This window comes from Nicotiana attenuata, chromosome 6, assembly GCF_001879085.1.
Source record: "Nicotiana attenuata strain UT chromosome 6, NIATTr2, whole genome shotgun sequence".
Classification (NCBI taxonomy): domain Eukaryota; kingdom Viridiplantae; phylum Streptophyta; class Magnoliopsida; order Solanales; family Solanaceae; genus Nicotiana; species Nicotiana attenuata.
The window spans coordinates 29,954,347-29,966,629 of record NC_031994.1 but is presented as its reverse complement, the minus strand read 5'-3'; the positions used below and the strand labels follow the sequence as shown (position 1 = coordinate 29,966,629).

The following is a 12,283-nucleotide window of genomic DNA, read 5'->3' as shown; positions in this document are numbered from 1 at the left end:
CATTTTTTTTCTTAGTTTGATTAATTGGACTAACACTATGTAATTAAATTTGTGTATAGCATATTGACGTCATATTCTACTATCTGAGAAAGAAGGGAAAGTACAACCAAACAAGCAACTTCAAGTATACAATTGTTGATTGTATATTCAAGATAAGAATCGCTGAAATCTTCGACAAGTGTGCTGATACAGATAGTAATGCTAATGTAGCCAAAGAAGAGGATGTGGTATGTGTGTACCTAAGGGGCTATAGATTGCTAGCTAATGTACCTTGGCATACTGTTGCAATATCTTGATACCAGTCAACTTGAAGGACAAACTACACTGGATATTGGCTGTTGTCTCATTCAAGGAGAGATGTATCAAAGTGTATGACTCGTACAGATCTGCAGGTCATGATGCCTATGTAGCTTTTGAGATAGATAAGCTAGCTAAGCTTGTACCTCTGTATCTATCAATCACTGGCTTTTACAGAAATAGTCAAGGCATAGATTGGTCTACTTACTCAGCATACACTGACAAGTCACAAACTGATCCCTTTGAAGTTGTTTTCATATCAAATCTACCTCAACAGAAAGCTGGGAGCATGTATGTATTCAATCATCATTCTTGTATCATTTTAAAAATCTAATTGTATGAATTATTTTTAATTGTTTCAATCAACATTTTTTCAGGGATTGTGGGGTACATGTTGCGGCATACGCAGAGTTTCTAAGCACTCTTGGTGAGATTCCACAAATAACATTTGATTCTAATCTACTCCGTCAAATATATGATGCTCTCCTCTGGGACTATGCTATGCGGAAGATAGACGCTGATGCCATAAGCGAGAAGAAGCACCCTCAAAGATTGCTAGGCAAATCACGGAGTCAGATTCAAAGTTGCAGATAGTGTTAGAGTAGCTTTAGGTGAATGTAGTTTTGGAAGGTTGTTTTTAGGTGAATACTATTTTTTTGAATAGTTTTTTGGTGAAGATGGTATTCAATTAGAAAAAACCATTTTTTAATCACTTTATCAACAGTGTTCATGTATGACAATTGCAACTTTTCAATCTATGTTTCATTGTTTTGTTCATAAGTATTCATGCATAATCTTCAGTTTATATTCATATGTATCTTACAGGATATATTCATACGTATTCAACAAGGCATATAAGTATGTATTAATATTCAGTCACTTGGCTTGTATATCAAAGTCAGAAACTGTATGCTTCTGGTTTATACATATGTACCAACTTGATGTATTTATTTTACTTACTCAGGTTATACGTATTTATTGAAATTGTTATATTATAGCTGAGTATATAGATGTATTCTGACTAGTTATGTATATTCAAATCAAGGTTGTATTCGATTGTATTCAACACAATACTGCAACTAAATGTATCCAGAATCTAATCAGGTTATATGTATTTATTGAATTTGTTATATTATAGTTGAGTATATAGTTGTATTCCGATGTATTTTGACTAGTTATGTATATAACTCAGGCACTGTCTATAATAAATTGTCAAATTATATGTGGACAAGGTTGTATTCGAATGTATCCAACACAATACTGCAACTAAATGTATCTAGAATCTATTCACGAAAGGCATTTAAGAATTTATTACTTGACAATGTCATCATAAGTAATGACAAATCGTTGGAGCACTAATACATGTTAGAGTGTTAACTAAATCATACGTGGAGCATTTCTACACGTTCGCTTGTTATGTCCTCCCTGCCCACATATGCTACATGAATGTTGATTTTTCGGCTACAGTAATTCACTTAAAGGTTTATCGCGCTTCTTCTTTGGCCTTCCAGGAGGTCTTTTCCATTTAGGTGGTGATACAACCTCCTCTGCAACATGTGCTGGTATATTCCACTCATTTCTGTCCGATAGCGGATACACAGGCACATCGTAATGGCACTGAAATTGGATACGTTCACGCTTAGGCCTGGTTATGGAAACTCTTTAAGCATAGGCAATTTTTCCTTTTTCATAGGAAACTCCAACTTAAACATGTCATTACAACAGAATTTGGTTTGTAATAGTTAGAGCAATATTCTTCTGGCATTAGAAACTTGCTCTTCAATACAGCCCAAGCATGCGGGCATGGTAATTCATCAACTTGGAACCTCCCACAAATGCATTTTCTCTCAAACAGGCAGACGGTGTAATGCCTCCCTCCATCCTTAACCGTATGTAAGTATTCAGTTGATGGTACCACCTACATTTAAACATAGACCTATAAGTTTTGAGCACATATAACTGAATTTCTTTATGTATAATGCTGAATTATTCAGTTACATACAACCGGATTATTTGAATACAGAAGAATACATCATATATGTAGACCGGTAGACTATAAACTATAATTAGGTCTTAGCTTATGAATACAATGACATACATAAAAAATCTGCTTAACTTTAGGCAACTGAAAAAAAAAACAAAAACATTATAAGGCTACTGCATGACAATACAACTGAATACGTCTATCTAAAAAATTCTGTATAAGTTATTTCAGAAAACAATTAAGCTATATAACACAATGACATTAAAATAAAACGTACAGTCATGCGTGTAGACATTGCCTCATTCAAAGTCAGCATCTCCTGGTATTTTTTTCCAAGCGTTGCGTACGTCTGTGTAGCTTCTTTGCGGTTACTACAATTCCAACGTCCAAACATCTTCCTAACTTCTTCGAGGAAATCGTATATTGGGCGCCTTATGGTGCCCGTGAAGGTTTTCACCAATAAGACTCTCTCATATTTGACTTCTCTTAGCTCCCGTCGCCTTACGGTGCCCGTGAAGGTTTTTACCAATAAGACTCTCTCATTTTCATTATTTTCTTCTGCTTGGACCGGAGTGTTGCCCCTGACATGAATCACCTCCACTTGCTCGACTTGGCATCGCTCGAAAACTGATCGGAAGGTCTTTCTTTGGACCGTAATATGGGCTTTTGGAAAGGGTTAGAAAGAAAGGGTATCAAAGGCTCAAAACAATTCAACATGGGTTCAAAATTACAACTTTCAGAATCCGATTTTTCACAACAACCACAACTNTACAACTGAAATGTTTGAATACAGAAGAATACATCATATATGTAGACCGGCAGACTATAAACTATAATTACATCTTAGCTTATGAATACAATGACATACATCAAAAATCTGCTTAACTTTAGGCAGCTGAAAAAAAAAACATTATAAGGCTACTGCATGACAATACAACTGAATACGTCTATCTAAAAAATTTTGTATAAGTTATTTCAGAAAACAATTAAGCTATCTAATACAATGACATTAAAATAAAACTTACGGTCATGCGTGTAGACATTGCCTCATTCAAAGTCAGCATCTCCTGGTATTTTTTTCCAAGCGTTGTGTATGTCTGTGTAGCTTCTTTGCGGTTACTACAATTCCAACGTCCAAACATCTTCCTAACTTCTTCGAGGAAGTCGTATATTGGCAATTCCCTTGCTGACACTAGTGCGGCATTGATTGACTCAACAATATTTGACGTCATGGTCCATCCCCTGTTAACAGGTGCATACAACCTAGCCCACTTTTCGTATCCAGCTAACTCCAAGTATTCTTTCACCCTAATATCTACCTTCTCCACCTTCTCCATCAGACTGTCAAATTCAGCTTGTGTGTATGCTTTTGCCATCGAGAAGTATATCTCGCTCAACTTTGCATGGCTCTTTTTGAATTTCTTATATACGTTGTTCCATAGATGCCATATACAGGCAAATGCGGTACATCTGGATACACTCTCGATACAGATTTAATGATACTCTCATTTCTATCTGAAACGATGCACATGTTTTCCCTGTCACCATATGCTATCTTGAATTGCTCAAAGAACCACGTCCAAGCAGCATCGTTCTCTGAATCAATAACACCATATGCTAGTGGCAATATATGACCTGTAAAGACAATTGAATACATATTTTTAAAACATGTATTTCAATCTTTAAAATATTAACAGATTTATTATAATTCACGTACTCACCTGCACCATCCAACGTGCTTGCCGAAACGAATGTCCCGGTGTAGTAAGATTTTAGGTGACTTCCATCCACAACCACAATGGATCTACAATGATCAAACCCCTTTATAAAGGCATACAAAGAGACATATATATATATGAATTCATTTTTGGGCGATTTTACCATTATGATGTGGGAACCTGGATATGTCATATCCATTGTATATAAGTATCCTGGTAATTTTTTGTATGAATCAGCAGGTTCACCTCTCAAAAAATTCATTGCCTTTTCTTTAGCCCGCCACGCCAACATGTAGCTAGCATCTACACCTATTTCTGATTTCACATCATCAATAATATCCTTTGGGGTGTATTTCCTCTTATGATTAGTAAGCTTAGGCCTAATCATACCACCTATAAGGCTGTTACTTGCCTGTCGCTGCTCATACACCTTGTCCTTCAGCGGACATGTATGGTTATCAATGAACTCTCTCACTTTGAATAGTTCTGATTTGTTAATGCTTGAAGCTTTAAACCTCCATTCACAATCTTCTGACATACATAATAATGCATAGCTGCAAAGAATTTATCATTATACATATGATTAGCATAAATGTTTACAAAAAATGCACTCATATACACATGAATACAATCTGACATGAATACATTCTGACATATATATATATAAATTATTATACAACTGAATTCAATTATAGTTATATGCATTTAAATACAATGAATACAACTGAATACAATTATTGTTATATGCATACACTTAAAATGGACAGTAAGCAAAATACGAAAATAATTAAAGACACTGTAATGTAATTATACCAGTAAAATACATATGAATACATGTATTTAAAGACCATAAACAAACAGATGTTAAACACATCAGTGATGATCAAGTGGAAATCCACAAATACGCATAAATACATCAATGTATTACTTATAGCTCCAACCAATAATACAAAATACAAAAAAAAAAATACACGCAAACCTGACAGCATTAGACCTATCAACCCGGAATTGAAACCTTTGAGATATAGCATAATTCTCCATCACCTCTTTCAATGTAGCCTTATCCTTATATACTTGTCCAACAATAACCTCCCTTTGATTAGTTTTTGAAATTATCAAATCCTTGTCCAGTTCAAACACCCCAATTTCTCCTGAATTAACAAAATCTAGAGCAAGCGTATCATCTGTACCGGAATCATACCTTTGAAGTGATTCGTCTATTTGCACAATATCGCCTTGACTTAAACTACCACCGAATACAAGTTCTTTTTCAATCGTTGTTATGCACAAAGGATACATCCCGAATTCTCTGTTCTCTTTTTTCAACTCTACATACACCCTGTAACCCATGTCATTGTGTATTTCCATTGGCGTGCTATTCCCTTCTACTTTGTATTGAATTTTAATGGACTTTGTGCTCAAATCTATGCCCAGTTGATTAGAAATTGACGCAACCAAATCATTATACGACGCATACTCCTTTATCAGTATTCCCTCAATTTAAAAAATTGATGTAATTGCTCTCATCATTTCACTTGCCAGAATGACGCAACAACATTGTTAAACTCGCCATATGTATAATGGAATTATACCGTATTTTGTATACAATTGTATCAATCGCACTTTTTCATGGTTGAATTGAGAACTGGGAACAGAGAAAAGGGAGAAGTGAAATTCCAGATGTTGCTCTTGTTTTCGCTATTTTTCTTGTTAAATCGTGAATGGAAGAATACAGATTAATGGGTAATAGTTTTTGTTCGTTGAGTTAAATTAGGAGAATATCAGGTAATTTGATTTCCTTTCCGTTTTTAACAAGTTCAACCTTCCAGGTTTTACGCAAATACGTTACTGTATTCACGATAAGGCCGCGTGAATACAGTCGAATACATATCAACCTTAGCTGGAATTCCCTTTTTCATGCCTATTTTTGCTATTGTATTAATGAATACAATAGCTTAAATACATCAAATACATCTTATAACCACATAAAAGGTATCTATAACACGTAATATAGCAAAAGGTATTTATAAATGGCTAATTACACCTAAAGATAGTGCTTTATGAAAAATTCTCTTTTTAAAAAGTTCATTATCCAACCCATTTTGTAATGGATAATTATTTTCTTTTAACCATTTTGCCACCTCTACACATAGCAAAATGAATTTCCTCATCAAATTTACTTCGAAAACGTCTTGTTTTGATTTTCAGAAATCAAAATATGCTCTTTCTGTAGCCAAATGATTTTCAATTTGGTTTACGAAGAACTTAAAACTTTCCAGACACCCTACCTCTATGATTGCGAGTTAAAATTGGATAAATATGATACTTTTTGGGTGGTCTACAACTTTTGACCCCGCTTGTCCAATGGGCAGAACTTCGACGTCCAAAGTTAAAAGTATTGCCCACAAAGCAAGCGAGGGCAACATTTGTTAAACTTAAAATTCTGCCCATAAAGCAAGTGGGGATAAAAATAAGGATCGTTCAATTTGGTCAAAATGGCATGGCATAGCCATTTTTACGGGTGGTTATTAAGAAATGGCCAGTATTGCAAAGTTTTTGAAAAGTAGCCACTATATAAGGTGGAGATAAAATCTGAACAGATGTACCCTATCTAAAACACAGAAAGTTCCAACATAATATGTTGGATCATGGAACTCCTGCATAGAAACTTCCAACATATTATGTTGGAACTCCAACACGTGATGAATTCCAGGACATTATGCTGAAATCTCATATATAAAAAATTCGAATTCCAACATATTATGCTGGATTTTTTTCCGGATTTTTATGGGTATTTTTTATCGAATTTTATTTTAACATGAAAAAGTAGCTTGATATCTGATATTAAGGCTAATTTTCAATTAGTTGTAAATCAAACTATTTCTCGTTTTTTTCCTCCACTTTGACTTTTGAGGGCAATAATGGGATTCAACTTTAGGCCACAACTAACTGTTTAGGGAAAAATTCAAAAATAGTCAGATTTACAAGTGGTCATTCAAAAATAGCCACAGTTTTAAAAGTAATCAAACTTTAGCCACTTTTCATGTAAAGATAAATCTGAACGAAAACACTGTTCAAAATCCGAAAAATACTCCAATATATTATATTGGACTTCCAGCATAATGGAATTCCAGTATAATATACCAGTCCAGCATAATATGCTGGAAGTTTATACACAGGTGCTCCAATCTCCAGTATATTATGCTGGAACTTTCCGCGTGTTGGAGTTCCAGCATAATATGCTTGAAATTCATACACAGACGCACCGATCTTCAGTATATTATGTTGGAACTTTCCGTGTTGCAGCAAAATAATTGCTATTTTTCAATGACTTTACAAACGATGACTATTTTTGAATGACTAGTCCAAAAACTGGCTAGCCCGTGCTATTTTTACAACCGTTTATGGTAAAAGCAGAAAATTGGGCTTCTCCAGATTTGGGCCGGGCCTTGAGGAAAGACAAGAAATTCGAGGCCCGCTTCTAGTTTCTATGGAGATTAAGCTAACCAAGTCATGAACGAAATGTCTTTCTTTACTCTCTACTATATATAGCTGACTCAGAATCGTTAGAATTTGCAATTTCCTCATAATAAAATGTGATATAATATAGATTTGAAAACCCTTTATTAATTTATCTTTCGCGAAACAAACTGTGGTATCCAAGGTACCGAATAATAAGCGATTGGCTCACAATGAGTTTGTTTGAAATCATTGGTTAATAATGAGTCTCTGGGTTCCATAAAATCTAATGCTCTCATAGAAATTTTACATATATGCAGAAAGTAATAAAAATAGACTATGACTTATATTTTAACATTCACTCTTTTGAAGTAAAATATATCCCTTCCGTCAAAATTATGACTTCATTACACCAAATTGCGCCTATATACTCATTTTACCTTCTCTCTTCGCTATGCAATTATTGAGATAAAAAATTTCGTCTCTAAGACATAGCTAGAAGATAAGGATCTTAGACCCAAAAACTGATGGAAATGAAGAAGATGATAATCATCAGAGAAGGAAGCCACGTGTCACGTAGAAACAAGCACGTGTCCATGCAAAAGCCACGTAACTCCCCTCTCTCACATCTTCCTTCTTCAAAACCTCGTGTTTTACTCCCCCTCGTCAGGACTGTGCATGTTTGTTTAAAAATTAAAGGCAATGTCGGATAAAAAATCTGTCTCGACGCCATTTCAATGTTGCAGAATCTTGTTTAAGTTTCTGCTGGTTATGGTTATTATCAGTAATGTGGCGATAACTGTAACAGCTTTGACAGAGCAAGAAGGAACCCCAGGTAGGGAATGGGGTTTGGGGCCTCTGGTGAAGAGAGGAGAAAGAAAATCAGTAGTTTCAACTGAAAATGGGGAGGTCTCTTCAGTCAGAGTGGCTGATGGAATCGCCGGCTCCTATCATCTTCAGTTCATCACATTGGAGCCCAATTCTCTCTTCCTTCCTGTTGTTCTACATGCAGATATGGTCTTCTATGTCCACACTGGTATTGATTTTACATTTTTGACTCTCTTTTTTTTTTACTTGATCTGTCTCAACAAAGGCCTTCAAAGAGAAATGAAAGGATTTTTTTAGCATTTTTCCACTTTATCCAAGGAATCCCTTTCTTGGCATTATTTTATTTGTTTCATTGGTAAATTCAACTATGTATTTATTTTTGATTTCGGTGGAATGCTGATTGAAGGGTCGGGAAGGCTGACTTGGATGGATGAAACTGAAGAGAAGTCAGTGGATTTAAGAATTGGAGATGTTTTCAGGCTACCTTTTGGAACTATTTTCTTCATAGAGAGCAACTTAGAGCCTGCGCGACAGAAACTTAGAGTTTATTCCATCTTTGCCAATTCAGGGGATGATTTGCGCGTAATATTCTTTGTTCTCGTCCACTATGTTAATACTTAATTTTGCATTTTTCTTGATCAAAGATGAATTTCCTCGTATATATGCAGGAGCCATCGTCCGGACCATACTCCAGCATCCGTGATATGGTTCTTGGCTTCGATAGGAAAGTTCTCCAGGCGGCATTTCATGTAACTCTCCTCTATTTTATTTAAACATATAATTGTATAGTATGAGTTCAGATTTTGTGCACTATCAATATATAGATTTAACTCTTTGTAAAATGTCTAATATATTTGGAAAGAAGAGTAATTACCCATTGTAGCAGGTTAAATTGCATTGTTAGTATAAAAAGTTGTTATACTGTTAGTATATAGAGTATAACTTAAATTCATTTTGTGTTCTTTCTGGTTTTCCGTTTTTCTGCTAATGTACTAAAAAGAGTCATGTTAAGGGGTAAATTTTGACTATGTATGCAAAAATTTCTTTGTGAAGGTACCGGAGGATGTGATAGATGAAGTGTTGAATGGGACAGAAGTACCAGCCATCATACATGGTGTGCCCAAGACAACAAAAAAGACCCTGTGGGAAATGGAGGCTCAATTCATGAAAAGCCTACTAGGAAGGGGCGGTCACAATTTCTTTGACTCCCAAAGCAATAAAAAGAAGACTGAATTGTTCAACATTTTCAAAGAGAAACCAGATTTTGAGAATTGCAATGGCTGGAGCACTGTAATAACACGGAAAAAATTACCCGCATTAAAGGGTTCCCACATTGGTATTTATGTAGTGAACTTGACCAAGGGATCAATGATGGGGCCACACTGGAATCCAACGGCAACTGAAATAGGAATAGCATTGCAAGGAGAAGGAATGGTAAGGGTAGTTTGCTCAAGCACTGGAACAGAGCAGGGGTGCAAAAACATGAGGTTTAAGGTGGAAGAAGGAGATGTATTTGCAGTACCAAGGTTTCATCCTATGGCTCAAATGGCTTTCAACAACAACTCATTTGTCTTTCTTGGGTTTAGTACAACTACAAAGAGACATCATCCTCAGTACCTAACAGGGAAGGCTTCAGTCCTCCGAACACTGGATAGGCAAATCTTGGTAGCTTCCTTTAATGTGACTAACACAACAATGGATCGGATTCTGGAGGCACAGGGTGAGTCAGTCATACTAGAGTGTACATCTTGTGCTGAAGAAGAAGTGAGATTAATGGAGGAAGAAAGGAGGAGGGCAGAGGAGGAAGCTAGAAGAAGGGAAGAAGAGGAGGCGAGGCAGAGGGAGGAAGAAAGGAGGAGGGAAGAAGAGGAAGCTAGAAGGAAGGAAGAGGAAGAAGCAAGGAAGGCTGAAGAAGAAAGAAGAGAGAGAGAGGCAGAAGAAGCAAGAAGACGAGAAGAGGAGGCAGCAAAGGAGAAAGAGGAACAAAGGAGGAGACAAGAGGAAGAAGCCAGGAGAAAGGAAGAGGAGGAAGCCAGGAGGCAAGAAGAAGAAATCAGGAGGAGACAAGAAGAGGAGGAAGCTAGGAAGAGAGAGGAGGAAGAAGCAGCTAAAAGGCAACAGGAGGAAGCAGCTGAGAGAGAGGCAGAAGAAGCAAGGAGAAGAGAAGAGGAAGAGGCAGCTAGAAGGCAGCAGGAGGAAGAAGCACAAAGGGAGGCAGAGGAAGCAAGAAGGAGAGAGGAAGAAGCAGAGAGGAGGAGGGAGGAGCAAGCGCAGAGAGAGGCGGAGGAAGCAAGGAGAAGAGAAGAGGAAGCAGCAGCTAGGAGGAGACAGGAACAAGAGGAAGCAGAAAGGGAAAGACAAGCAGAGGAAGCCAGGAGGGAGGAAAAGGAAACAAGGAGACATGAAGAAGAAGAGGAGGAGGAGGAAGCGAGGAGAGGAGAGAGGGGAGAGGAGGAGGAGGAGGAGGAAGGAGGAAGAAGAGAGGAGGAGGAGGCAAGAGAGGCTGAGAGAAGAAGGCAAGAGGAAGCTGAGAGACAGGAAGAAGCAGCTAGGAGACAGGAAGAAGAAATGGAAAGAAGGCATCAAGAAGAAGAAGAAACCGAGGAAGAGGAGCAGGGTCCATATGCACGGAGGAGGAAAAGAACATTCCTTAAAACAGCATGAACATGACCCGGTTGTCTCCTTGGTGGTGTCATTCAAAAAATCGCCAGTAGTTCGTTGATGTGGTGTTGAGTGCATACTTTTTCAATATAAGCAATTCTGTGCCTTTTGTTGTTCCATTTTGAGGCTTATGTAGTATATATTTGATCATGTAATCGTGAATATTTCAATAAAAGGTAACTTTTCCTTAGATAATCTGACCGAGGATGATCTCATTGAAGGGAATACTTTTCCTGTGAAGAAGAATGATGATACTCCTGTCAAGTAGGCGGTGTTGATCAACTTTCCCAATGGGTGGAGGGTAAGCTACTTCACTGCCTTACTTCTTCTATGTTCAAGTTGGGGGAGGTGTGATTGGGGATCCTTTATCTTCTCGTTGAACAAGAAAACAGTACTACTAATTAGCGTATATACTTTCAAGCAATAAATAGGAATTGTACTAACAATCAGAGCCCTTATTTTCACTTAGTATAGTTGTATACCAGTTAGAACCTATAATCTGGAAACAGAGACTCGTCGACAATAACCAGAAGGGTGGATTAGAAACTATCATGAATGCCCCACTCATTGTCTCTCCCAACAACAGCACTCTTTCATAAAAAGTGTACTGCAAGAATCATGTTATGGTTTTAAGGAATGTGCATCAAGCTTGAGGTATCATGCGACATCCATTAACACGAGAAGTTCAAGATACACAACATGCACTAACAGAACTCGACTCAACGTAGACTTATTCCACATCTAACATGATCTTTCATAAAACCAGTGTGCGTAAAACATTATAAAATTGATCCCATGGTTACTCACATTCACACAACAAGCGGTTGGGACAAAAAGATGGTCAGTTCTAAGGCTGTAAAATTCAAACAGCCAACTAGTCGAACATTCGGTGTGCAATCGTAGATGACTTCTATGAAAGTGAGACTAACCAATCTTCCAAAAGTTCAGTACAAAGAAATAACAACCACCCTTCAAACAAATCTAATACAACGACAAATATTAACCTTCACAAATTAAACACAACAACAAAAGCGTACTAAATTTTGAACTCGGTAAAGAATCCAAATCAACAGCACCGTATTATCGACATAATACCGCTAGTGAATTGGTCATTAAAGCAACGAAGAGCTCAGAAAAAGTTCATAAATTTAACCAATAACAAACCTGATCGATGATCTCTTAGAACATCTACACGCTTCCTGACTTGTGGCGACAAGAGTCTCAAGTAGACTCGGAAGCTGCCCAGTCTAATTTTAAATATACATTCTACACTTTCCTCACAAAAGAGAAAAAGAGAGTGTATGAGAATATTAAATTGACACCTTTTTTTTTTTGG

General features: G+C 36.9%; 3 protein-coding genes across 3 annotated transcripts; 1 reads left to right on the top strand and 2 right to left on the bottom strand.

The window, feature by feature from the left end:
• LOC109227742 lies at positions 1,759–3,657 on the bottom strand. Its single transcript, XM_019392936.1, has 3 exons — positions 3,307–3,657; positions 2,018–2,215; positions 1,759–1,914 (listed from the first exon to the last, which is right to left on the bottom strand). Exons 1-3 carry the CDS (start codon positions 3,655–3,657, stop codon positions 1,759–1,761), a joined length of 705 nt encoding a protein of 234 aa, XP_019248481.1.
• On the bottom strand, positions 3,675–5,367 carry LOC109227741. The gene is made up of 4 exons (XM_019392935.1): positions 4,979–5,367; positions 4,163–4,553; positions 4,003–4,102; positions 3,675–3,916 (listed from the first exon to the last, which is right to left on the bottom strand). Exons 1-4 carry the CDS (start codon positions 5,365–5,367, stop codon positions 3,675–3,677), a joined length of 1,122 nt encoding a protein of 373 aa, XP_019248480.1.
• Positions 8,115–10,950, top strand: LOC109227738 (vicilin-like seed storage protein At2g18540). Its single transcript, XM_019392934.1, has 4 exons — positions 8,115–8,494; positions 8,693–8,868; positions 8,955–9,035; positions 9,340–10,950. Exons 1-4 carry the CDS (start codon positions 8,161–8,163, stop codon positions 10,948–10,950), a joined length of 2,202 nt encoding a protein of 733 aa, XP_019248479.1. The 5' UTR covers positions 8,115–8,160.